This window comes from Pteronotus mesoamericanus, unplaced genomic scaffold (assembly GCF_021234165.1).
Source record: "Pteronotus mesoamericanus isolate MK-2021 breed Mesoamerican mustached bat unplaced genomic scaffold, CSHL_Meso_final contig_94, whole genome shotgun sequence".
NCBI classification, from domain to species: Eukaryota; Metazoa; Chordata; class Mammalia; order Chiroptera; family Mormoopidae; genus Pteronotus; species Pteronotus mesoamericanus.
Genome location: NW_026555285.1, coordinates 51,195,743 through 51,221,449, shown reverse-complemented (window position 1 = coordinate 51,221,449; position 25,707 = coordinate 51,195,743). Strand labels below are relative to the sequence as shown.

The 25,707-nt window shown below is 55.7% G+C and overlaps 1 protein-coding gene and 1 pseudogene across 2 annotated transcripts; one reads left to right on the top strand and one right to left on the bottom strand.

The window, feature by feature from the left end:
* Window positions 1–505: 505 nt before the first annotated feature.
* On the top strand, window positions 506–25,441 carry SPART (spartin). Of its 2 annotated transcripts, XM_054586561.1 has the most exons (9): window positions 506–703; window positions 5,132–5,955; window positions 8,899–9,096; window positions 13,904–14,074; window positions 16,937–17,060; window positions 18,653–18,847; window positions 19,841–19,999; window positions 20,079–20,169; window positions 25,128–25,441. In XM_054586561.1, the coding sequence occupies exons 2-9, from the start codon at window positions 5,134–5,136 to the stop codon at window positions 25,399–25,401; spliced, it is 2,034 nt and encodes a 677-aa protein (XP_054442536.1). In that variant the 5' UTR covers window positions 506–703; window positions 5,132–5,133; the 3' UTR covers window positions 25,402–25,441. The 2 variants fall into 2 exon arrangements, with proteins under 2 accessions (XP_054442536.1, XP_054442537.1); XM_054586562.1 differs by lacking the exon at window positions 13,904–14,074.
* On the bottom strand, window positions 20,769–20,896 carry LOC129081217 (uncharacterized; annotated as a pseudogene).
* Window positions 25,442–25,707: the final 266 nt, after the last annotated feature.

The window sequence follows — 25,707 nt, the reverse complement described above, 5'->3', positions numbered from 1 at the left end:
ACCGGTGTGCGTGGGCTTCTGGAGTGGGCATCTCTGGCTACTAGGTCACAAAGACGGGGTTCCAGAACAGCTGAGCGACTCCGCCTTTGTTCCCCCACGCGCACTGCGCCCAGGGCGCCCTCTAGCCGTCGCAGCTCTCACTGCCCACCACTCTCCTGTCGCTCCGGCCGCCCCGGGTCCGCTAGGGAGCAGGACAGTACGCAGGCGCGGGGACTCTGGACGTGGCCTCGGTGCGGGGGGTGGGGGTGGGGCCCTGCTGGGGGGCGCACCAAGCCGCTGGCTCTCAGGCTTCTCTCTGGGACTTTCGCCCTCGCTCCTTTTCTCCTCCCGGGGGTTTGACGGTGACTCCAGGACTGACGTCTCCCCAAACACCATTTACAGGGTCGCAGTGTACATCACCGAGGCCCCGCCGGCTGGGACCCGGCCGTGGACATCACGTGTGCGCGGCGGCGTGCTCGCGGACCTTGACGCCTAGCGAGGGCCGTGAGCGGGGCGGGGCGCGGCGCGCGCGTGACGTGCGCGCTCAGGAAGCTGCGGCCGGGAGCGCTTTGTGAGCCGCGGCGCGCGTTCGGTGCGCGGAGCTCCTCGGCCGCCGTTTGGGGAGCGCAGCTGCGCCGCACCGGAGGAAGCCGGCCGGTGGGCCGCAGCGGCCCGGCGGGGAGCCTCGCGGGCGGCGCCGAAGCGCGCGGTCTGGCAGGCACAGGTGGGCCGGCGGCCGGCGGGAAGCCTTCGCCCCTGCGCGGGCCCCTGCGTGCGCCTGGGGCGGCGGGCGGGCGGCGGGGGCGCCCCGGGCCCTGAGGCCTGGGCAGGCGGATGCGGGACGCCGTTAGGGAAGGCGGGGGGCCTTTACCTAAAACTGAGTTGAACTTTTCAGCGCAGGGAGAAATTTCTGGAGAGAATAGTTCGAGAAGTTGTTCTTGGTTAACCCCTTTCTCGAAGTTAGGAGCCACCGCGCTCTACATAACCTCCCCTCATTTACTGTTGGATGGACACGGCCCTTCCCGCCTCGGCTCGTAGGGTAGCGGCCTCCGGGAACATCTGCTGACCTTTCTTGCTGCCATGCCCCCGCTGTTTGCCTCGAAAATCACAGGATTTCTCCACCCTCCACCCCGCACTGGCCGCTCTGTTTACAAAACGGCCAGCAGCCAGCAGCCACGGTGCAGGGAGTGGGGGGAGCGCGGCTCTACTCTTCAGAGTACGTTTGTTCCTGTTCATTAGGGGTGAGCACGGGGGCACTGGCCTCCGACCTGATTCCTGATCTAGAACGAGTTTTTCTTGGAATGCGCCCTGCTGGAGACTCGCCCTGTGCGCGCGCGGCTGAGCGCGGGCCCCGCCCTCGCCCCAGTTGTCGCGGGTTGCTTTGCTCCGTCCCAGGAGGATCGGCCAGGTTGGCTTTCTTGTGTTGTAATTGAATGAATTTGCGTAGAAGATCGTTGTTACCTCTGAAGTGTGGCCTTAAATATGTAAGCTCGCAATAGTTTTTCTTGGAAACTTCCAAAAGCACTACCAAAAATTAACAAAAATGTCCCTAATAATAAAGGTGTTTTTTGATTTCTTCTACTTTTCTAATAGTGGACCTCAGTGGGCGATTTTATACGGAAAGCTTTTCTCCTACCTGTGTAGCTTACTGGACCGGCCAGAGTGGGTGGGAAGCCACGAAAGGAAAATGCATACAGCCATCTGGGAAAGTGACTGCTGGTTTTCTGTTTTGTTTTTAATTTTTAATAAAGGGCCGGATAGGGCCTTAAAGCAACTTCTCCTGCTCGCTGTAGGGAGAGACATGCTACGTTATTGAAGGCTGCTGCTGATGTTGACCTTTGGAATGCTGGTTACTACCTGTGGTGTTTATGGGACTCCGTTAAGTAGCCAGCTGTTTCGTTCAGAATTTAACTGTGGCCCTTGAATCTCTTTTAAAGTGCACGCGCGCACATGCTAGTTTGAAGCATACATTTTACTTCTTTTATTAGAAAGTTTAAAAAATAACTGCACCACCGTCTTTGGAACCAGGTTTTGACTTGTGATTCAAGGCAATTATGTCCTGCCTTCAATGCTACCTATGAAGGCTTTATTGAAGCCAAACGCCTTTCTACCAGAAACACCCTGAGTTCCTTCCCCCTCCCTCCCACTGCCCCCCTGGGAAGCGCAATGACAGCGATATCTTTGCAATTAGACATTTCATCTCGTTTTCTTGTCAAATATTAATGGAACCTGTCTCTTTGAAGGTCTTCATATACTGGCTCTGCCCTTGGGCAAGCTGCTCAGTATTTGTAAAACATTTTCTAAATCCGATATAAACTTCGCACAGTGGTGAGTGCGCCCGAAGGAGTTCACGGAAGGTAGTGAGCCAGGGGCCTTCTGGGGCCCAGAGGCCAGCGGGGGGCGGGGGGCGGGTTTGCAGGTCACATTAGCGGACGGTGTTGGACTCGTGCTTTTAATTTGCTTGTGAACCCCCCCCCTTTTTTTTTTTTTTTTGGTAAATCTGCCCCCTTGTACATGTTTAGGTTGATTGAAAGCATTTTACACCATGCTTTCAGGTAGCTGCAAAGGATGCATTTCCCCACATGCTGACACTTACATGGCATAAAAGTGGCACATCACTCTCAACTGTATCCGAAGGAGTGTAACGTTGCAAATTTATACGCATCACTGTCAACTTTAAACAAGCATGACATTTTACCTGGTTCCTGTTTCTTGAAATTGTACTTTTTTTACCACCCCACCCCCCGCCCCTGGAAATTATCTTAATGTAATTTATTTATGTTTGAAAGCCTTTTATTCTTTGTCTTACACATCTTTAATAAGTTGAAACCAGTCTTAAACATTTCTTAGGACTTTAGGAATTTTTCTTTTGAATTGAGTTACTAGATGTGGTAATAGTTGGTCAGAGCAGCATAATGGCTGACGGATTTTGATAAAATAATTCAATATGAAAAGTGAGAGTTTAGGGGGAATTTGTCTTCATGAGACGGTAGCGGGTGTTGCCTAGTTAAAACCAACCCCGTTACCGAACAGAAGGAGCTCATCCTCCGCTGGCACCTCCAGAGAGCACCTCCCCGTCAGCCAAAGCACGTGGCTCTTACTTTGTCTTATCACGAGGTGTCTGTCTCGCCCGGGGTGTGATCCTCGGCTCCCTCCTGACATAGGAGACAGGAGCACTAGAAGGCTAGTTGGGGACCCCGGGGCAGGACGTGGCCACGGTGGCTTCTCTCAGGAGGCAGCTGTCTGAATTCTCGGGGAGAGGAGTTGGGGCCGCCGTCCCCCACGGGTCCCTCCTTGGGGTGACCCAGCCTTCTTGCTGGAGAGGTACCTGCCGCCGCAACTCGGAGAACCAAGTTGGGGAGAGAAGGTTGAGGGTCTTGGTATTCAGCAGGTAGTTTTTCATTTAATCTTCCTGTTTTTGGTATTTACCCTTAATTGTGCCAGGTAGTCCCCTGCCCGAAGGCAGTTTATTTTGTGCTATTCAGTGAATACATTCAATCTTCCTTCGGGGCTGGAGAGAAACAGGGTGCTGGGTGCGGGAGAGAGCCAAGTCTTAATTCATAAATGAGCTTTCAGTCAGCCCTCTGTTTCCCGTGCTCCCTCTGCCCCGGCTTCCGGGGGGATTGAACGCCATCCGCTCCGAGCCTTGGGGAGGTCGCCTGGTGCGCGGGACACCCCACGCGGCCGCTTCTCTGACTTCCTCTTGGACAGCCGGGCCCAGCTGCCTCCGGTCTGTCCTGTGCGTGTCCACTCGTCTGACTGACTGTCGCCTTTTTCCAGTTCATCCTCCTCCTCCCCGTGAGTTACGGCTTCTCTTACCTTTTTTCAATTATGGGATAACGTAAGTGTAGAGAGCGCCCTAGTCTTACATTTATAGCCTGATTGTTTTTTCTCTGTGAATCACTCTGATCAAGATAAAGAACATTTCCTCATACAACACAGTCCTCTCATGTCCCTCGCAAACCTGCGTCCGCCACCTCGAAGCCCTGTTTTTATTTCTGTCGTCACACACTAGTTTTGCCTGTTTTCAACTGGTGTCGAGTCATCCACACATCATGTGGTCTCGGTGTTACGTCTTTCGTATCTGGCTGCTTTTGCTCCCACAGTTGGTGAGATTCGTGAGGGTTGCAGGCATTGGTTTATTTACTGATTTTTCAGTTTGTGCGGACTCTTGCATTGTATAAACGTACCACGGTTGATCCCTTCCGTGGGGAGCACTTGAGTTGTTTCAGGGTTTTGGCTTCTGTGAATGAAGCCGCGGTGACTCTCGCTGTGCGTGTTTCTGGTATGTGTGCGTTCACATGTTTCTCTTGGCTACACGCCGCCGAGGGGCGTTGCTGGGCCGCGGAGTGAGGGGCCGCGAGCTTTGATGGGTGTTGCCTGCTGTCCAGAGTCCCCACGGGGCTCTCGCTCATGGCAAGCAGTGCGTGGGAGCGTGGTGGTGGCCTGTCCAGCGCCACCCGCTCCCCCCCCTGCCCTCTGACACGTGTGTGGTCCTGCTGCGGTGGGTTTCTGCTTCATCTCCCCAGGAAAATAGCATGTTGATTTTCACGTGCCATTTAAATATGTTCTTTTGTGAAGTAGCTGTTCATGCCTCTTTCTCATGAAAGGAACAGTTACGCCTTTTCAGCTGTGCTATTAGAGGCAGGTCACCGGAGTTTGGGGAGGCGCAGGGCTGACCGCGTGGGAGTCGCCTGCCACTCTTCGATGGAAGCGAGGTAACTGGAAGGCTTCGTCCAGTTTTTCTCATTTCGGTCATTTCCAATGTGCGATTGACCCTCCCTTTTAACTAGCTGGGCACAACCTGTGCTTTTATTATGAATTTTAGGATGACACTCTGGTTCCAACCTTAAAGATGTGTGATAGGAAACTTAACTCTTACTAGGAACGGGAACAGGGAAGTTGTTCAGCAGTTGCCTTGCCTTTTCTCCTCTGTTTCTAGTTAAAATGAGGCCTAGGGCCCGGCGCGTCGTTCACCTATCCCTGCAGCGCACACATACAAAGTGCTTTTTCTCCAGCAGAGCTAGCAGCAGGCTTGGGGGAGGACACAGCGAGGCTCCTGTCCCCTCGCAGTGTGTCCAGGGAGCAGAAAGTCATCAAAAGTGGGCAAATCGTGAAGTAAGATAATGAGAGAGAATTCCCTGTCTTGCAGAAATGGAGCAAGAGCCCCAAAATGGAGAGCCTGCCGAAATTAAGACCATCAAGGAAGCCTATGAGAAGGCCTTTCTATTTGTCAATAAAGGACTGACTACGGACGAGCTAGGCCAGAAGGAGGAAGCCAAGAACTACTACAAGCAAGGAATCGGGCACCTGCTCAGGGGAATCAGCGTGTCGGCCGCAGACCCGGAGCGCGCGGGCCCCGGGTGGGAAGGCGCGAGGCAGATGCAGCAGAAGATGAAAGAAACGCTGCAGAACGTGCGCGCCAGGCTGGAGATCCTAGAGAAGGGCCTTGCCACGTCCCTGCGGAATGACCTCCAGGAGGTGCCCAAGCTGTACCCAGAGTTTCCCCCTAAGGACGCCGCGGCAGCGGGGAATTCCCTGGAGCCCCGCGCCTTCGGCTCGGCCCCGGCGCGCGCCGCCTCCGTAAATGGAAGCGCGCCGCCGCCCTCAGGCGCAGGGGTGCTCCCCGCGCCGCCCTCGCTGTGCTCACCGGCCCAGACCCACCCCGCAGAAGCGCCCCCCGCCTACACCCCGCAGGCCGCCGAGGGCCACTACACCGTGTCCTACGGGACGGAGTCCGGGGAGTTTTCCTCGGTCGGAGAGGACTTCTACAGAAATCATTCTCAGCCGCCGCCTCTGGAGACCCTGGGGCTCGATGCCGATGAACTGATTCTGATACCCAGCGGAGTGCAGATCTTTTTCGTGAACCCGGCCGGGGAGGTCAGCGCGCCCTCCTATCCCGGCTACCTGCGCATCGTGCGCTTCCTGGATAATTCTCTGGACACGGTCCTAAACCGCCCGCCGGGGTTCCTTCAGGTAAGCCGAGGAGACTGCAGCCTGCTTGGAAGTGCGTGTGAAATGCATCGTTTTTGTTTGTTAATGTTTATAATGTGTCTAAGGCAGTAAGTGCAGAAAGGTCATTTTTAAGTTCTGCTTCCTTTTAAATATACTCATGAGATTGATGGGCTTTGAATGTCTATGTTTGTGTTTGACAGCATTTCTTCTTTTTTCTTTTTAAATCTTCATCTGAGGACATGTTTATTGATTTTAGAGAGAGAGGAAGGGGTCAGGGAGTGGGGTGGGGAGAAACATCAAATGGTGCCTTCCATACGTGCCCTGACTGGGGGTTGAGCTCACAACCTAGGCCCGTGTCCTGACTGGGAATCGAACCCGCAGTCTTTTGGCGTATGGGACGATGCTCCAACCAGCTTAACCCCCGGGCCAGGGTAAGAGAGTAGAGTTATTGATTGGGGTGGTGAAGAGGCTGAGAAGAGCTAACAGTGCCCAGTGATCTGGTAACTGAGCTGCACTGTCACAGTGGAATTTAAGAAACCTGGGGCCTGGGCTGCAGACGCGGTGGGGGATGAACGTCAGAAACACGGTGCCTGGTCACACGAGCTCGGCCTTTAAAATGACTCGCTCTCAAGTGAAAGGAGCTCTCAAGTGAAAGGACGCCACGGCATTTAATTCATCTCTCCAGGGGGCTCTCATTTGCATGGCCTCATGTTTATAGCACTCTCCTAACAGGGAGTTACCTGTTCACCGAATACATATTTGTATGTCCTAAAAAACAAACGCTTAAACCAACTAAGTATTAGGAGTTAGATATAAATTTTAGGCTGCAAACATTACTATTGGCCTATTTAGGAAATTAGAAATTAATTTGGTTTTAAATAGGCAGACTTAGAATTTTAGGGCTTCTAAGTACTATTTTTCTCTTGGTTTTAGTTTTAATTACTTTTTGAGCCTATTAAACATGGCAGTTTGTTACGGCACGTGGCCAGGAGAGCGCCCCGTGGCAATGAGCCGGGCCGGGGCCGCGGTGGGTGGGCTTGTCAGCCAGGCGTCTGCCCGCGGAAGGCCTGCCACGTGTTGTTTGAGGAGGTTCGGGGATACTCTGTTCAGAGAGTCAAGGTGGCACCGGAGGAATCATGGCATCATAAAAAACCTTGCTCACACTTTCAGACTTGAGTCATTCCAGTATAAATAACCTTTACCATTTTTGTCAACACCATACTTCTGCTATTACTTGAATATTTTTATTTAGATATCTCATTCGCTAATTTTATTCTAAACAGTGTCAACTGTGAAACTGAGGGGAAGATGTATTTCTTTTCTAATGTATATTAAAATACATAACTACTTAAATAGTTCGTGAATCACTTGAAGTCATGTCGCACATGGCAGATGGCTGTGTATCAGTGTTCGGACGACGCAGTAGCAGTTGAGTTTTATTGAGACTTGCCTGAAGTTTGACTTAGATAAAAGATGGAGAGTGACTACTGAAACTAGCAAAAAAAAAAAAAAAAAGGGAACTCATAAAAGAAAAAGGATTTGCAAATGTTTACGACGCACTTCCGGGGAAAGAGTCCGAGGCGAGACCTCCGATCCTTGTCGGTGATGGTGGTGGACTGGAATTGTCCCTCTGCCGGGGGGGATCGCTGGCGCTCTGTGACTTAGGTTCACCACGCAGCGTTTTGATAAGAGGTGGTTCTGGCCAGTTTCTTGCTGTTAGGAAGAGCGGCGTCCTGGGTGAGGAGCGCAGTTATTAACACATTGTGGTCAGTGGCAGATTGGATGGAAGCCAGTGCGCTGGGCTGTCCTGACTGCAGCGCGTGAGTTCAGATCTCCGAGAAGCGGGCTTCGGCCTCGGCTCTGACAGTTTGACCGCCCCAGAGGCCCTGGCAGGGCAGCTCTGGGTTGTTTTGAGTCAACTTCTCAGTCGATGGTGTCAGCCGCACGTTGATGGCCAACAGGACTTTCCTGTTTGGGGTGCGGTGAAGGAAGAAACCGCTCCAGGCGGACAGCCAGCAGCTTTGCGACAGCCAGCAGCTTTGCGACAGCGCCCTGCCCGTGGTGCACAGCCCCGCCCCGCCCCGCCCCTCCAGGCCCCGCCCCGCGCGGCGTTGCCCCGCCTTTCCAGCGGCACCGGTGGCGCCTGGCGGGCTGTGTCACAGACCCAGGTTCCCGCCCTGGCCCCGAGCAGCCCGTCCGCGTGGGGACGAGGACCGCACCCTTTCTGTTGGACTGCACCAAGGAAGCACTGTCCTGATGGGTCGGGAAGGAGGAGGGGCCGTAGCTGCCGAGCTCTGATGGGACGGGGAAGCCTCGCTCCCGTGGGTCGCCACAGGGTCCCGGGAGCTCCTCTGTAAGGGCTCCCCCGCCCCAGTGCAGGTGGGCAGGTGGCGGGCGAGGCGCGGGCAGACCCGGGGCCGGGCCGCCGGGAGCCCGTGTTGGCAGGCGCCTGCCTTCTCAGGGTCCGCGCGGGGGGTGACCCCGTACGCACAGCTCCGTGTTGTGTCGTGACCCCTGTCGCGTCGGTTCTCTCGGGTACTTCGTTCTTCAGCATCATGAATGCCCAGTTTCTAACGACACACCACCAGCCAACCTCACGGCCGAGGAGGGTGAAACGAGCGGGGAGGTGTGGAGTACCCGAAGGCGGTTCGACTTTTATTTATTCCCGCGAAGGGGTGCGTGATGTGCGTGGCGGGGAGACCTTCATGCATCTAAGGCTCCACTCCCCGCGGGTGAACAGTAGCATTTTTTAAAAGTACAGCTCCTGTGAGTGGTTCGCTGAGAGATGAGGTTAGTAAGTGGCTGATTTTTATTGGGGGCTTGTGGATGCTGATCGTTCTATAAAGCCTGGTACGATGCATTTCAACCCTTGACGTGCTTATTTTCTGGTATAACAATTTAAAAACCTTGGTGAAAACCTAGGTCTATTCACTGATTTTTGTTTGTTTTAACTAATCCTTCCAGGTCTGTGACTGGTTGTACCCGCTGGTTCCGGATAGATCTCCGGTTCTTAAATGTACGGCGGGGGCCTACATGTTTCCGGACACAATGTTACAAGCGGCGGGATGCTTTGTGGGGGTCGTCCTGTCTTCCGAATTGCCCGAGGACGACCGAGAGCTCTTCGAGGACCTGTTACGGCAGATGTCTGACCTTCGGCTCCAGGTAACTTGTGTGGCTGCCCTCAGGATGGAAATCCACTGTCACGTAAGCCCAGCATCTCAGTCACTGTGGACGGCAAATTCCAAACTGTACGTGTGCACACAAGCCAGCCACAGAAGGCACTGGAAAGCAGGGAGGCGGGGGTCCTGGTGTGGGTGGGGCAGGTGCCCCCGTAAAGAGGCTGATGGTGGGGGGCCTGATGGAGAAGGGAAGGTCGAGCGAGGACTTGGGGGTGACCCGGTGCTACCCTGAAGGTGTGGGAGCTCCCCACCTGGGGGACCCACTCTGTGGAGGGCGGGCCGAGGCTGTCTGTACGGGCGGGGACCACGCGGCCTGGCCGGCATCCCAGGTCGCAAGGAGGCGGGACCCACACCCTGCGCTCTGCGCCTGCGGGGATGAATGAGGATTTTCGAGTTCGTGTCGGCCATCCATCCGTTCGCTTCCCAGACACGTTTCCATTGCCCCTGCGCCGTGGGCCTGTGCCAGGCACCCCGGACGCAGGGCCTACCCTCCGGGGCCCGCCTGCTCCCCCGGGAGTGGGTGGTCGGCCAGAGGCGCCCGTGCACCGCGGGGCAAGGCGCAGAGTGCAAGGTCAGGTTCCGGCGGGGGGTCGCCGTCGGTGACCTGGCAGAGGAGGGCGGCCTCCTGCGGCTGCGGGGCTGCTCTCCGCAAACCTGGAGTCCACCCTGAGCGCTGGGGGAGTGCTTGTTTGCTTTTTCTTTCAAAAAACCTTTTTTTTTTTTTTTTTAATTAGAGGAAGGGAAGGAGAGAAGCATGATGTGAGAGAGAAACATTGATTGGTTGTCTTTCGCATGCGCCCCGACTGGGGGCCGAACCTGCAGCCCAGGCGTGTGCCCTGACCGGGAATCGGGACGGAGCCACGCTGGCCAGGGCTCCACGTTGTTTCTGTCTTGTTTGTTTGCTTATTTTGTTTCTGGATTCCACGTGTAAATGAGGTGATGCACTATTTGTCTCTCGCTGACCGACTTACTTCACTTAGCAAATAACCTCTAGGTCCATCCGTGTTGTCACAAATGGTACAGTTTCATGTTTTACAGTTGAGTAGTATTCCTTTGTGTATACGAACCACCTGTTGTGCATTTATCTTCTGATGAGAGCATTTAATCCATTTCTGTTGGAAGTAATTACAGGTAGGTATGTAGTTACTGCCATTATATTGTTTCGGATTGTTTTTCTAGTTCTCCTCTGTTCTCTTCTTACTCTCTTGCTCTCTTTTCTATTGTATGTTGATGATTTTTCTGTCATGTGCTTGGACGTCTTCACTTTTTTGTGTATTTCCCACAGATTTTTGGTTCATGGTTGCTGCGTGCGCCACAGGTACCAAGCTGCCTTCCCAGTAGCCTGTTTTAAGCTGAAGGTCCCCTAGGTTCGGACACAGTCTAAAATCACCGAAATCACTGCCGTTTTTGCTCAGCCCCTCCGTGTTTGTCTTTGTCATTAATTTTTTACTACTTTTGTGTGTGTCCTTGTGTATCTCCCTTAACTGTTGTGATTGCACATGATCGTCCCACTTTTGCCTTTAGTGTTGGTTGATCCACTGCTTTTATAATGTGTCCATGAGAAATTTTTCTTTGCAGTATTTTCTTAGTCATATTTTAATTTTTTCCTGGTTAAAGAAGACTTCCTAACATTTCATGTAATACCGGTCTGCAGGTAAACGCCTGCAGCTTTTTCCTGTCTGGGGAGCTCTTTCTCTCTCCTTTGATTCTCGATCGACAGCCTTGCTGGGTGCAGTCACCTTGGTTGCGGGTCCCTGCTCTTCATCGCCATGAATGTTTCACGCCAGGCCCTTCTGGTCTGAAACGCTTCTGTGGAGAAATCAGCTCACGTTCTTACTGGAGCGCCCTTGTGGGTAACTAACTGCTTTTTTCTTGCTGACTGTAAGACTCTCTTTATCTTTAACTTTGCCATTTAAATCGTGATGTGTAGCTGTGGGCCTCTTTGGGTCCGTCATGTTGGGGACTCTGTGCTCCTGGACTTGTGTGTCTGTTTCCTTCACCAGAAGTTTTTGGTCATTATTTCTTCAAGTATGTTCTCTCTCCCTGGCTCACTCTCTCCCTTTCCTACTGCCCGTACGATGAAACTGATGTTGCGCTTGGTGTTATCCCAACGGTCCCTTTAACTGTCCTCATTATTTTGGATTCTTTCTGCTGTTCCGATAGGAACGTTTTGTTTCGAATCACCGAGTCTCTCCTCTGCTTCAGCTAATCTGCTGTTGACTCCACTGACACAGTCTTCATTGCAGTTGTTCTCCATTTCTGACTGGTTCTTTGTTATGATTTCTGTTTCCTTGTATGTGTTTCCTGTCCTTTATTAAAGTTCTCGCCGAGATCACTGGGCATCCCTGTAACCCGTGTTTTGAACTCGCCTCTAGTAGTTTGCTTGTCTCCATTTTGTTTAGTTCTCTCTCCGGAGTTTTGTCCCGTTCTGTCATCCGGGGCACGTTTCTCTGTCTCCTCACCTTGGCAGCCTCCCTGTGTTCGTTTCTGTTCTGTCCTGTGGAGCAGACCTGCTGCGTCCCCCGGGCTTGCAGACCGGCCTTGGTGGCAGGTGTCCTGGGGGCCCAGTGCGCAGCCTCCCTGGTCGCCCGAGCCAGGCGCGCGCACGCGGAGCCCAGGTCGCTGTGAGCTCGCCACTGGGGCGGCTGGGCCCTCCGGCTGACGGGCCGGGGAGGCACGGCCACAACGCGACAGTCAAGCTTTTGGGCACGAGGTGACCCTGCGGAGCAGGACATACTGCGCCTGGCCTCTGGTGCCTGCTGAGCCCACCGCCTGGTGCTGCGGGCAGCGCCGGTTGGCGGGTGCGCTGGGGTGGCCTGAAGCCCGCCGCCAGGCTGAGGCGCGTTGGCTCTGGGGGGACTCGGGACCCAGGGCCGCCTGGTGGGCGCCGCCTGTGCTGACCGGTGGGCTGGGGCAGGCCCTGCTGCAGACCCAGGCCGGCCGCCGCCAGGGCCAGTGCAGGGCCACCGGGCGAGGGGGCCAGGGCACAGGGAGGCCTTGCTGCTTGTCCGGGTTGGGTGGGCCCTTGAGAGGCTCCAGGGAGGCTGCAGGGCGGGCGAGGCCACCGCCTGTGGGGACAGCTGCTGAAAGAGGCTCGGGAGGTGCCTGCCTTGGGTGGGGCAGGAGGCGGTCCCTCTGGTTGATGGAGACTCAGGTGGGTCGCCAGGTGGGCGACGGGGCTCAGCAGAGGGTTGGGGCCCCTGCCGGCCGGCGCTCTGCCCGGGAGAACGCCGTCCCCACCCTCTCCCCGAAGCCGGCACCCCAGCGCCTCCCCCGTGTCCCCCGTGTTTCATGAGCTGCTGCCCCGTTGCTGGAGCCCAGGGAGCGTGAAGGAGCCCATGCGCGGGCCTGGCAGGGCGCCTGGCCTGCCGCAGCCTTCTGTCTCGGGGGGGCGCGTCTCCCCCGTTTCACAGCCAGCGGCCGCGGGGGCCTGTGCTCCCTGGGGAGCCCCCACGCCTGAGACGTCCCTCCCGAGGCGCAGCCCCGCCCTGGGCCTGGGGCCAGCCTGTTCTGCATCGCTGCCCCTCCTGCCCGCCTCGAAGCGGCTGCTTCGTCCGCAGTTCCAGGAGGTCCGTCCAGCCGGGCGTCGGGTGGCCCCCGGGGTCGGGGGGGCTCGTCTACGAGCTGCCCCTTGGTGTGGCCTGGGAGGAGGGGCGCGCAGCGCCCACCCGCCCCGCTCTCTTGACCGGAGGGACAGTCACAGTATTTGGGGAAGAAAAGCTGCCCGTGAGGGAGCCCAGCAGCTGCAGCCTGTGTTGTTCAGGGGTCAACTGTAGTTCCCTTCGATCCCAGTTTTGAAAGGCTGGTTCCTGTTTTCTCAGGAAATGTACAGTGCACGCACAGCTCTGCCCGCATGTCAAAGGTCAAAGGTCAGGGGAGCCCAGCCCCGGCTCAGCGAAGGTCCCAGGCGCCTCCGCATTAGCTGTGCGCAGTGTGTGAGTGACGTGGCCGGTGACCACAGCCAGCACCGGGCCTTTGGCCTCTGCTCACACCTCCCGCGGCCCCCGCGGAGGGGCGTGCGCCCCCCTGTGTCCTGCGCCCATAGGGGGCGCTGGGCGTGGCGGCGGGCAGGGTGTGAGCCTGAGCCCCACCGTGCGTTCCCTGGCGGGGCGAGGTGGCCCTCTCCCCGGCACCCGGACCTGCGGCCCCTCGCCCCTGCCCCCGCCGGGCCTCAGGGAAGACGGGAACCGGACGTTTGGGTTACCTGCTCCCCTCCCTGGGGAGCTTGTTTCTTGGCTGCACGTTGTTTTCAGCGTGCTCTGCTGTCCCAGGCTCCAGCCGTAAACAAGAGCCAGTTACTAGCTATAGTTGTGACCTTTTTCACTCTTAAGTATTTTCTCTGCAAGTGTGTGCTCGCAGAATGCCTTTTATACCTTTAGCATTAGGTGCAAAAAAAAAAACCCCCAAAAAACCCAGCCATCAGCTTTCGAACAGTGCAGAGCAGTTAAACCGGACATGAGTTTTGTTAATGGCCTTTAAACTTAGTCTTACGTGTGTTTCCTAAAACTTACTCATTATTATATAATTAAATTGAAGTGTAGCTGCATCTGACTTAATGATAACTTACACCAACAAACTGCTGTAAGTTTTATCCCTTGTCTTTGGAAGTTAGGCGTAGCCCTCAAACTCGGAGGTTTGAGGTTTGGTGATGAGGTGAAACAGAAGCGGTCGGAGGGAGGCGCCAGACCCTGGCATTCAGCGGGGGCGCGATCGGGGCGCGGCACCAGGTGGCGTGGGGGGAGGGCACCGAAGAGCCGGGTGTGAGCTGAGCTGAGTCCTCTCCCTCCTAGGCGCACTGGGACCGGGCTGAGGGAGAAGACGAGTTCCAGATCCCTGGCCGAGCCCGGAGCCCCGCCGAGCCGCCGCGGAAGGAAGCCGGTGGGTCCGACGGGAGGCAGGCAGGCGCCCCCCTGGACCGGGGCGGCAAGGACGCGCGGCAGAAGGGGAAGCGGGGTAAAAAGGTGCGTGTGCTACCGAGAGCGCCTGGGTGTGCGTATGTGCGTGTATGTATGTGTGCATGCGTGTATGTATGTGTGCATGCACGCGCGCTAACCAAGGGTGCCCTTTGCCCGTGTCAGTGGCGTGGAGGAGTGGCATGTGTGACTAGGGGCCTGAGTGGTCCCTCTCCAAGTGTTTGTCACTTCAAGTGCTTAAAAAGATATGCCAAGTTTTGAGAGAGATTTTTTTTTGCAACTGTTTGTAAGATTTTTATATTTATGTTGATGACGCACGCACTGTTTCGTTTGCGGTGTCTCCGCCTCCCGTACACGCCGAGACGGGGGCTGCGGTGCTTTTCCTTGCACTGCCATTTTCATTCAGCTCCTTGTTTCTTCGTGGGCGGGCGTCGGGGCGGAACGGGCTGTTTGAGAGAGCGCGCAGTTACTCAGTAGTTTCTTCCTTCATTTCTTAGATTCCGAGTGTGGGATACGCTGTAAATGGTGAATCTGGATTAGAGGTGGTCCGTCTCTGTTAAGGGCTAGAATGCCGAGCAGAGTGGCAAAGGGTCCATTCACCCTCTGAGGGAATGGACGGTTTGGCGGGGAGGACAGGTTCACAGAGGTGCTTCCTGTCGTGTGACCGTTGGGTGAAGGCGCGCAGGCTCACAGCGGCCAGGTCGCGCCTCCTGCCTGAGGAGCAGCCCGGCCTGGCCCAGGGGCGCGGCTCGGTGGCCGCGGGGGCGCGGGAGGCCGGAGGGGTCCTGCCGGCGGAGGGGCTGGCCGCGCGAATAGCAGGTTCGAGGGCATTCTAGGCGGAAGTAGTCATGGAAGCGGGTATAAAGGAAGGAAACGCACTGTGTGGGTAGCGAATCCGCGGTTTGGCGTCGTTGGTCGCTGTGTTCCGCGTTGTAAGCGCTCAGTAATGACCTGCGGAAGTAATGGGTATCAGCCGGGTGCTCTGCAGCCACTTGCAAAGGGTCGCCGTGGTTTACATCGAACGCCTCAGGCTTCGTGAGGACATTCAGAATCCAAACGGTTCCAAGAAATAGTTATTTTAAAAAATTTTGTTAACGCACCCACACACAAAATTGAAAGTTATGAAAAGATACACGGCACGAGGTAAGCTCCCCCGAGCCCGTCCCCAGGGCTCGCAGACCCCGGCTCCCCCGTTGTTTGCTTCTCGCTGGTCTTCCAGGCGTGTTTTCTGCACGTGCAGATACACGTCGTACCCCTTTATTTTGCGTGGATCTAAGTGGACATACACATACGCATAATGTTTAATACAAATGGCAGCATGTAACGCACACTACCTTGCGCTTTGGTTTTTCCTTCACAGTGTATCTGGGAATTTTTCCGTATTATTTACAACTTCATTTTTAAAAAATTTAACATCTTGGTCTGAAAAAGTGAAACTGTGTAAAGAAGTAGGTACATTAGCAGCTTTACTGCCCCTTGGTCCACGCCCACCGCCGCCCCGCCGGCTGCCACGCGCCCGCGGTCCTCACTGGGCTTCTCGGGACAGAGAAGTACAGACGACCCGCGGCTCCTCTCCCCCTCGTTACAAAAGACAGCACACAGGCTGTCCTGCGTTTTATTTGGTAAAAGTTGAGGGGATCTTCCCGTGTCAGTAAGTAAGAGAATTTCTCAAGTTTTTGTATTTCAATGTATGAAATATCATAGTTTTTTTAATCAAGTTTTTACTGACAGATAGTTTTTATTGACAGGTATTTGGCATGATTTCATTTTTTCCCGTTATAAACAGTACTTCAGCCAATAACCTTGTAGATCCACGGATCATACGTTTGTTCATCAGATACATTCGTAGAAGTGGGGTCACTGAGCCACAAGGCGAACGCACTTGCAGCTTTGACAGATGGGGCCGAGCTGCCCTCCCTGAGGGCTGTGCCGCGGCCGCCCCGGCCAGCAGCCTGTGAGGACGGCGGCCCCGGGCAGGGGGACCGCTGCGTTGCGCTGTCTTAGTCCGCGTGGATTTTGCCGTGAGTGATGCTGAGCGTCTGCTTACGGGTTCCTTGAACTTTGTTTTGTGTGCGTGACCTCTGTTCAGGTCCTTTCACCATTTTTATTACTGAGTTGCTCGTCTGGTCGGCTCAGTTTCTGCGAGTGCTGTGTATTCCAGAGATACTGGCCTATTGTCAAATCCTTTGTTAAGTGTGTAGTGTACTTAGTTTTTCCTTGTGAGTGGTTTTTCCCCTGTGTAGAAGTTTCTGTTTTGTTTTTAGTGTTTTATATTTCAAGTGAGGCTCTCCTTGTATCTGTGCCGGGCAGTCTGACTTGCAAGTGGTTTTCTGGCACGAGGCCTGCGTTCGCTGGCTCCTCAACCCTGAGGATGAAGGAGGTCAGCTTTGAGATTTGAGTGTTGGCTCAGCTCTCGTGACAACCGCTGGATTAGCAAACACAGGCGTTTTTGTGTCCCCGTTTCTATCCAGATGGAATGGCAGGTGGTTCTGTGTTTGTATGTTTTTACTTGCTCTGACTTGATTTCTGTCAAAACCAGTGTATTTGGCTACATCCTTCCTTGGTGGCTGAGTCGCTCGACAGAAGGCGCCTGACCTGGCCGAGCACCCCGCGCAGCCGGGTGCCCAGGCAGTGACTGGCGCCGAGAACGAACTCGCAGTCCAGGCAGGAAGGGTGCCGACCTCCGCGGCGGCGGCGGCCGCGGGCGGGCGTGGGAGAGCCCGGCGGGCGTTCGGCTTCCTGGCGTGTTGCCTTCTGTGCCGTGGAATGTGCTGGTAGCCAGGCCGGCTGGGGGTGCCTTCATTAATTAATCTAGTGTGTGTTGGCCTAATACTTTATCACATAAGCCTTGTAGGTTTTCTCTTCTTAGGACTTCACTGTGTCACGTTTTGAAACGTGTTTGCTATTTAGGCTAAAGGTGCCTCAAGTGAGGAACTCAATCTGAGTCACATGGTCCCCTACGAGCCCGTCACAGAAGAAAAAGCGAAGGAGTTGCCGGAGTGGAGCGAGAAGGTGGCCCAGAACATTCTGACAGGTGCGGCGGCCATAACGGCGACCTCTGCTCTTCACTGTGGGACTTTGGGGTCTGTCAGAGCGTCCTCGGGAAGGCGGTATTTGACGTTTCGGCCCTAAATGACCAGCCGATCCACAGGCGCACAGAGCGGGAGGGGCTGGTGCTCAGGCCATCGTGTGCCGCCGCGCAGGCGGGGTTCTTCGGGGCCGCTCTGCTTCACCCCTGGGAAGGTTGGCGGGGAAAGGCGCCAGGAAGCCCCGCACGCGCATGTTGCCCTGGACGCATAACCAGCTACTTTCCGTCCCCTTGGAAATTCCCCCTTAGTCCTTGGTGTCTTCTCCCCCTTCCCCTCCTGCACCAGAAGTGGTTAAGACACTGTCGTCTGTGGGGAAGCAGAGCGGCCCTGGCTGACCGCGCAGCCACGGAGGCCGGCGAAGGCGCGGTCCCGGCCTGGCCGCTGGGGCGGTGGCCCGCCGCGCGGTTGTGCTGAGCGAGGCTTTGGCTCAGCTGCTTTAAAACCAGGACGATTGGCACCGACGTACGTCTCCCTTTGGTTGGTTAATGTTTTAGCTTTTCAGCTGTAACGGTGCTCAGGTTTAGACCGGCCGTTTTAGTTTTAAAAAACATTGCCAGTCACCGTTCAGGAAGCCAGTTACTTAAAAGACCATCGATACAGGTTTCCATCTTGCAGTAAAAATTCGTGAAAATAATAGAGGTGTCAAAAGCAGAGGAAACCTTCACCATGAAAAACGAACCACCTAAAACAAGTGTGAAACATGCCAGTTTGCTAGGACCTAACGAACTATTTTGCCCCGGATCAAAATGCTGCCTCAGACAAGAAGAAAAGATAGAAAGAACCAGTTTTTAAAAATGTAAGTGTAACAGTTAAAATCAACCCTTGAAAGAGTGAAGCCGGGGGCCGGTGCCCGCCCTCACGGGACGGCCACGCCGTCGGGCCTCAGTTCCCTCTCCAGACATCTCGTCCCCGTGCGCCCCTGGGGCACGCGTGCCTCTGCCACGCAGGTGTCTGTTAGAAGCTAAAAAGCGCCGAGGGCCAGAGGTGGGGGTTCAGCGTTGAGAGGGACAGGACCCCGCCTTGTGCCCGGAGACTCACGCAGGCAGGTGCGTGTCCTGCGCTGGCGTGTCTGGCGGAGGCTCCAGGGGTGCCAGCCTGTGCCGTTGGTGTCTGTCACCCTGAAGGACTCCAGGGGCCGGGGTCGGGGGTCACAGTGCCTGGCGCAGGGCAGAAAGAACGGGGACCCCGGGTCCTCTAGCCAGAGGCCACCGTCATGGCGCCGCGAGCCTGACTCCGCCCCAGTGCACTGTGCTGCGGGAAGCGGAGGGGCCCGCAAGTCGGGGGCAGCGAGGCGTGACGCGGGACCCCTCCGTGGGGCGGCCTGCGCTGTAGCGGAAGGTGGCTGTGCTCAGGACTCGTGGGTGCCCCAGGCAGGAGAGGGACCACGCGGGCGGAGCGGGCCCGAGAGGTTATGGGGCGCTTGGAGTCGGGTATTTGAAGTTCCTGGGGTTTTTCCCTGGTGATTTGGTAGTTACTAAAGGGTGTAAAGGTATAATCAGCCTATAATTTTGTGCACTTTGACATTTTCTTTGAAAAGGTGCTTCCTGGGTGAGCTGGGGCCTGGTCAAAGGCGCGGAGTTCACCGGCAAGGCCATCCAGAAGGGCGCCTCCAAGCTCCGAGAGCGGATCCAGCCCGAAGAGAAGCCGGTGGAAGTGAGCCCGGCCGTGAGCAGGGGGCTGCACATCGCGAAGCAGGCCACGGGCGGCGCGGCCAGAGTCAGCCAGTTCCTGGGTAACGCGGCGCGCGGCTCTGCTGCTTCCCGGGGAGATGCAGAGTGACCTCGTAACGCGGGTGGGTCTGAGCGCTCCATTCGGGTGGTTCGACCTGAGGGGCCAAGAGTCAGGACGGAGCTCTCCCTCGCAGGGCGTCCGCAGACCAGGTGCCACCAGCTGAGGCCACAGCCGCGTCCCTGAGCTGGTGCAGCCGCCGCCTGAGGCCTGCGTGTGTGGGAGGTCCCCGGGCGGCCGCATGGACCGTGCCGGAGAGGACGGGGCCTGTCCTTGGAGGGGGGAGGGTCCTGCGCGCGTGCTGGCTGTCCCCGAATGTGGCGTGTTCTTTGAAGGGCTGCTCACTGCCGGGCCGCCGACGGCCAAGGGCGGGGACGTTTGTTAGAGGGAAGGTGACGGAGCGATTCTGCCTCGGCCTCGAGGCCGCGCCCCCAGCCCCTCGCCCCCCTTCTCCGTGGGCAGCTCCCAAGCCGGTATTTTAAGACAGGAAGACAGCTCCTCAACGGATTACCTGTAAATTCTGTAAGGTTATCTTTCTGGTGTTGCCTTCTTTTGAATCAGATTCTGGTTTGTTTACTTTGAGGTAGACTTAAATACTTTGTCACTAGTCCAGTGAGATATTTGCAGATACGGAGAAAAAGTGCGCAGAGAACGCTTAGCTGGGAACCCTGCGAGGTGGGCGTGCGCTTCGTGCCCCGCCGCGGTCAGAGGGAAAGGGTGGATCGTTTTCTTGTACGCAAATTGCCAAGAACACCACACATTTAAGAGGCAGGATTAAAAACACCCACAGGCTCAGCAGACACACCGGAAAACCAGAGAATAGCTTCGTTTGAGAAAGAGCCAGCTGGGTTCTCGTCCTCAAACAGGAGCGGTGACCTGCCGCAGGACAGCAGCCCGGGGCCTCGCGTGGGGACGTCGCTAAGCACAGCGGTGGAGGAGGGCAGAGTACGCTGCTCAGTGTTCTGTTCTGTTCTCTTCTGTTCTGTGGCTGTGCCAGTGGACGGAGTCTGCAGCGTGGCCTCCTGCGTGGGAAGGGAGCTGGCCCCGCACGTCAAGAGGCACGGCGGCAAGCTCGTCCCCGAGTCGCTCAAGAAGGACAAGGACGGGAAGTCCCCGCTGGACGGCGCCATGGTGGTGGCGGCCAGCAGCGTCCAAGGTAGCACGGGGGTGGGGCCGAGGCCGCGCGGCCAGGCCTGCCGCGGCGCCGGCTCACGCCCTCTCCCGTGTGCCCGCAGGGTTCTCCACGGTCTGGCAGGGGCTGGAGTGCGCAGCCAAGTGCATCGTGAGCAACGTCTCCGCGGAGACGGTGCAGACCGTCCGGCACAAGTAGGTTGAGTGCACCCTGGCGGCTGGGTTTCCCGCAGCGTTTGTAAGTCCAGGACCGTTAAAGCAGTTGTGTAGTCCTTCCTGTGAGGCATCGGGTATCTTCTCAAGTAAGGAGGACAAGATTTTGAACAAATGCATAGAATTACTGTGGTGTCTGCCTTCTATACAAGTCGTTATAGATATCTGTTCGCCATTAATGCAAAAAATGGGTTTATTTCTAAAAGCTGGGGAGTTTTGTATACTTTATTAATTGCATGTTCTTGATGGGTGACGTTCGCCTATAATTTTGATGAAGAAAACGTGAATTTCAGTTGAACTATTGTACTTTGTTAATATTCGCTGCTTCTGTGTACAGCGAACGTTAACTCGGGTCCCATCCCGTGTGCGTCTGCCGCTGTCTGTCTGTCTGGGACAGGACAAGCGGTGTGTCCCTGTCTCGTGTGGGAGAGGCGGGACAGAGACGAGAGGCCTGCCAGGCTCGGCGGGCAGGCGGGCGGCGGGCAGCGGGCGGCAGGGCCAGGCCCGGAGCGGGGCCGTGCGGCTCTGCCTCCCTGTTCCGTCCCCGGACGGGGGCCTGGAGGGAGCGAGGCCTGGGCAGTAAAGCGTGTGTGAAGGGCCTGAGTTGTTTTCTCAGCCTTGAATTAGCTTAGATCTTAATATGTAATGTTTTTTAAACTGATGAGAACAGATACTACACTTGATCTTAGCCAAAAGGCCAAGAAGCGATCAATATGTAAGGTTTTTTAAAAGAGGAAAGAGCAACGTTAATGGTGTTCTCAGCATGTGGCTGTGTGCATTGACCATCTCCTGACAACTGTGAGCTCACACGGTCGCGGCGCGTGCTGCTTTCCCTGGGTCACGGGTGCGGAGGATGCCCCAGCAGGAGCTGCGACGCTGCCGGGAGGTCTCCGCCTGGGAGCGTGGGGGTGGCAGTGGGCCGGTGCCTGCGGGGCCAAACGTGGCGCTGGCGCGTGCCCCCCCCCACGCGGGCTGGGGCAGCCGAGCGGGGTCAGCACCTACGGCCACTTTACGCCCTGGACCGCGCCGGCCTGGTCTCTGGCCTGGCTCTGACGTGTTCGGCCTGAGGCAGCGTACCTGGGAGTCACAGCAGTGTGGCACGGCATCTTGGAGTGTCACTTCTACCAAAAGATTGGGAAAAGACGACGGCGTGGGTCTGAGGGTCTCCGTGGAGCCCACGCCTGCCGCCCCCCTCGCTCTGGGCGGCCCCCGCTCGGGCGGGCGCTCTCTGTGCCGCCTCTGCGGCCGCCGGGCAGCTGCCACACCCTTGGGAAACACAGCTGCTTTCGTTGCGAGAGCAGGAGGAGGTCAGAAGCGCCTTCAGGGCAAAAGTGAATTATTTTTAGGCTAACAGTGTCGTTTGTTAGCACAGATGATTAGGTGGTCACACTAGAGAGGAGGAGGTGGCAAGTGCTTTATTGGGTTTGTCCACTTCCTACTTTAATGAAAAGAAAAGCTTGTCTCTGCACCACTAAGTGGAGCTTTATTAAAGGGGGGGTTCACTTAACTAAGGAGGTACAGGGTTCGGTGTAGGTTTTGTATTTCCGCTCCTTAGTGAAGAGAACCTAATCTGAACAGGATATGTTAGCAGCGGTTCTGAATGGAGTGTTCTTGTTCGGATGCATAGTGCTCTTTTTTAAACCCTTTCTTCCAAAGACACATGGAGTGAGAAAGCAGGCGAGGAATTTAGTTCGGCAGGCCTGCGTTTCTGAGGACTGGGCACGTGACTCTCAGCAGAGGCTCGTAGGAGCTTGGGAACACAGGAGGGGCGGTCCCGGCAACCCCGTTCCTCCCAGTCCCGCCTGGAGGAAGAAGCTGTCCTTTAAGAGAAGAACCTGCCAGTGTAAATCCAGACACTTAACACTAAGGAAATGGAAAAGCTAGTTGTTCTTTCACTTAATTCTGTTCTCATTTACTTACAAAAATTGGTATTTATTTACATGTATGGATATACATATTGTAAATTGACGTTTACATTTGAGTTTTATTTACACTATGAAAATATAGTTGCTAGAGTGAGCATTTGTTTTTCTACTGTCATTCACTTGTATTAAATACAAATTATAAAAATGTGTATTTTTATGACCTGTGGTAAATTATTCTCCCAAGTAGTTATTTTAAATCTACCTTAACTCTCTGTATATTCTGCTCAGGAGGAAAAACAAGTGTCTTATGCAGATTTCCTCATCTGATTCCTGGTGGTGCGAGCCGATCCGGAGGGCTGTCTTTTTCATTTAGACGCATCTAGAAGCAGATTGTGTTAAGAGAGCTGTATTCTGTGTCTTACACTTTTGATTATGATTCGGGACCATGTTCATTGATTACGAATGGTTTGCCCGAGGATCTCTGTAATTAATTCCTCTCTTAAAACTTTCAGGTGAATGTATAGGAACTTCATGAGGACTATTTTTGTCAGTTACATTAATATTTTGTCGTATTTTAGGCTCAGGAATAAGAAGACCTACAGAAACAAAAGCAATAAGTAATTTAAACCTACTGTATTTAATTGCAGTCTACTATCTACTAAATAATTCATCTCTGTATACAGCTTCTAAATTCACCTCTATGGACCTTGTTTCCCAGTTTACATTGTTTAGAGGAGATAATTTAAGCAAGTTAGGCTTATTCTTTTCCTCCAGTAATAGTTTATCTTAGAACACACATTTGTGAAGAATAAGCTTAGTAAAAATATTTCCCTATAAGGAATTTACTCTTTTAACGTACAGTGTTTCGTTGGTTTGTTTAGAGAACTTTAATGAACCGCCCCCGCCCCGCCCCCGCCCTGGGTGAAGGGGGCCGTGCCCGCCGCAGGCGGGGGGCTCGCGGCCGGTGTCGGACGGCCCAGCACCCGCTCCGAGGAACACGCTCCCGGGCTGCGCAGGAGCAGCCTTCTCGTCTGCCGCTAATGACACAGGTGCCTCAGCACCATCGTCACACCCTTGGGTGACTTCTCTTGTCCTTTAAATGCTCTCAGCTCCTATAACGGTTTCACACATAGTGTGACCTCCAGACCCTCGTGCATCGGGGGGTGTCTCAGCCCGGGGCCAGGCCCAGGCCGGCGCCCAGGGGTGCTGTGAGCAGGGAACACGGCCGCGGCTGGTGGCACTTGGTGAGCCTTTCCAGTGGCGCCTGCTTTAGTGCCCCATGTCGAGGTGGGGTTTTAAATGAACCTTTTATTTAAAAATCTGAACTTGCATCTTATTTTTGGACCCTTGATGTTTGCCCCTAAAGTTGAGGACTTCCTTTCACTTCGTCGATTTTGACTTGGGCTGAAGTCTCTCCTCCACCGTGGCTGCGGGCTCTCAAGTGTGTCACGGGAGCCTTCGTTTTGTGTTGTCTGTAGGCTGGAAAGAAGTCTTTTTCACCTCTTAGGTTTCTCCCCCCAACTTCCATGGACAAGATCCCATCACACGCTTCCGGCGGCCTCTCCTCCCGACGGTCTCCCTGCGAGGCCGCAGGCTCACGCGGTCGGCTCAGCCCGCCGTCCTCACGGCGCGCGCGCGCTGAGCTCGCCCTTCGTTCGGTCTCCAAAGCTGCTTCGCGGGCCGGCGTCTTCGCCACTGGCCTTAGACGTCGCGCTGAGGGGTAGTCCACGCGTACCCGTTGCCGGGCACGGACAGAGCGAATCCCCATCTGGGGCGCGGCTCGGTGGCGTCACTTTTCTAGCCGAGGTCGGAGATTACGGGGCGCCTGCCCCAGGCCAGGCGAGTGGCAATGGAGGGGTTGGTGAAGGACAGGTCCGGGGTCCGGGTCGCGCAGCACTTGGGACGCTCCAGCGCGTCCTGGAGAGCGTGACGCGGTGTCGCCTTCGGCGGTTCTTCATGTTTAAGCGGCCCCGTCGGGAAACCTGTGGGCGAGAACAGCTGGGAAAGCCTGGGGTTGAGAAAAAGGTGAAGAGTAAAACCAACAGGACGCGTTCTAGTGTCCTCGTACAGGACCTCAAGCTCCTTTTTCTCATAGAAACGGCGTGCAACATACACTAATTGTGTTCAACAACTACTTCCGTCTAGGGCTTGGTCGGCCCCGCCCCCGCCCCCTGCGGTGCGCCTGACGCTCCGCGAGGAGGGCGGGGCAGGGGCTGTGTGGTGCCTCGCTGGTCCCGCCAGGCACCGCGGAGGCGCGCAGGCCACGTGAGCGACCGACGCAAGGGGCCCCTTTTTTTAACGGGGCTTCTATACTAGTGAGACTGCGCGCAGCAGAAGCAGCAGCTGCGCCCGGGCCAGCGGCGGGAGGGGCGGCAGGGCGGGCGCGGCATGTGCCCGGACGACGTGCCCCTGGCTTCCGTGCCGAGGAGGTCACAGCTGGCTGGCAGGGGACGCAGTCGGCGTGGTGAACGCCCGGGATGAGACAGGGCCAGGCACATACCAGCTGGGACAAAGGTCCTGAGCGGCACAGGTGTGCTCGGTGGGGTCAAAGATCAGCAGGGCGGCCGGTGTGTGTGCCGTGGCCTGGGGGGTGGGGGGAGGCAGTGTTGGAGATTATGTGTCGATAGACATGCCCGAGTCCTGAGACTTGAAAGACGCAGCCAGTCTACTTGGGGGGGACTGAGCGCGTTCATCACGGCTCCGGACGCGCGGCGTGCGCAGCGGCTTCCTGGGGCACTGGGTCTTGTGTTTCCGGAAGGGATAGCTAAAGACGGGAACTCGGGACTGATGAGCAACCTTTATCATAGTTTATATTCTATTCTTCAACATAAACAGTCTGTTACCTTAATCTCAGCTGGCCCGAGTGTATTTTCCCACACAGGTCGGGCTAAAGGAGAAAAGGCAGCCTTGGTACAGCGTGACTGCATTCTTTCCTGTGTTCAGGTTATTAAAGTGAAACCTAGCCTTTGACTCTGCTTTGAGCGACTGCATGCTAATCGTGTGACTTAGGAAACAGGAGTTCAGAGAACCTTACAGTTAACTTCCACTGTCCTTGTGCTGACCTGCCTCTCCCAGGTACGGACACACGGCGGGGGAGGCGACGCACAACGCGGTGGATTCCGCCATCAACGTGGGCCTGACCGCCTACAACCTGGACAACATCGGCATCAAAGCGATGGTGAAGAAGACGGCCAAGGAGACGGGACAGACCATCCTGGAGGACTACAGGATAGTCGATCAGTCCGCGGGGGGAGGCCCAGCAGGGGGAGCGCGGGCCGGCCCGAAAGGCGGGCAGGCCGGGCAGGCCGAGGGCGGGGAGAGCAGTGCGGCCAAGAGCAGGGACCCGTGACGGCGGCCGTGCGCCCCGGGCCAGTGTCCCGAGGACGCGGCGGCGCGCGGAGGCGCGTGTGGAGCCCCCGCGGGTGAACCCGCGTTTTGAAGTGTCTTCATTTCTAGAGTGACTGTCGGTAACCTCTCCGGCATGTGCTGCGCTCACGAGGAAGAGAGTCGGTACTTTCATGTGGCCTTTATAGAAATATATATTCTAATATATATTCTCAGTAAGCTTATTTTTTTCTAAATGTGGCTAACATTTTTCAGTTAAAACAAGGCTAATAGGAACATGTGCCCTCCTGAACCGGAAGTTAAACTATTT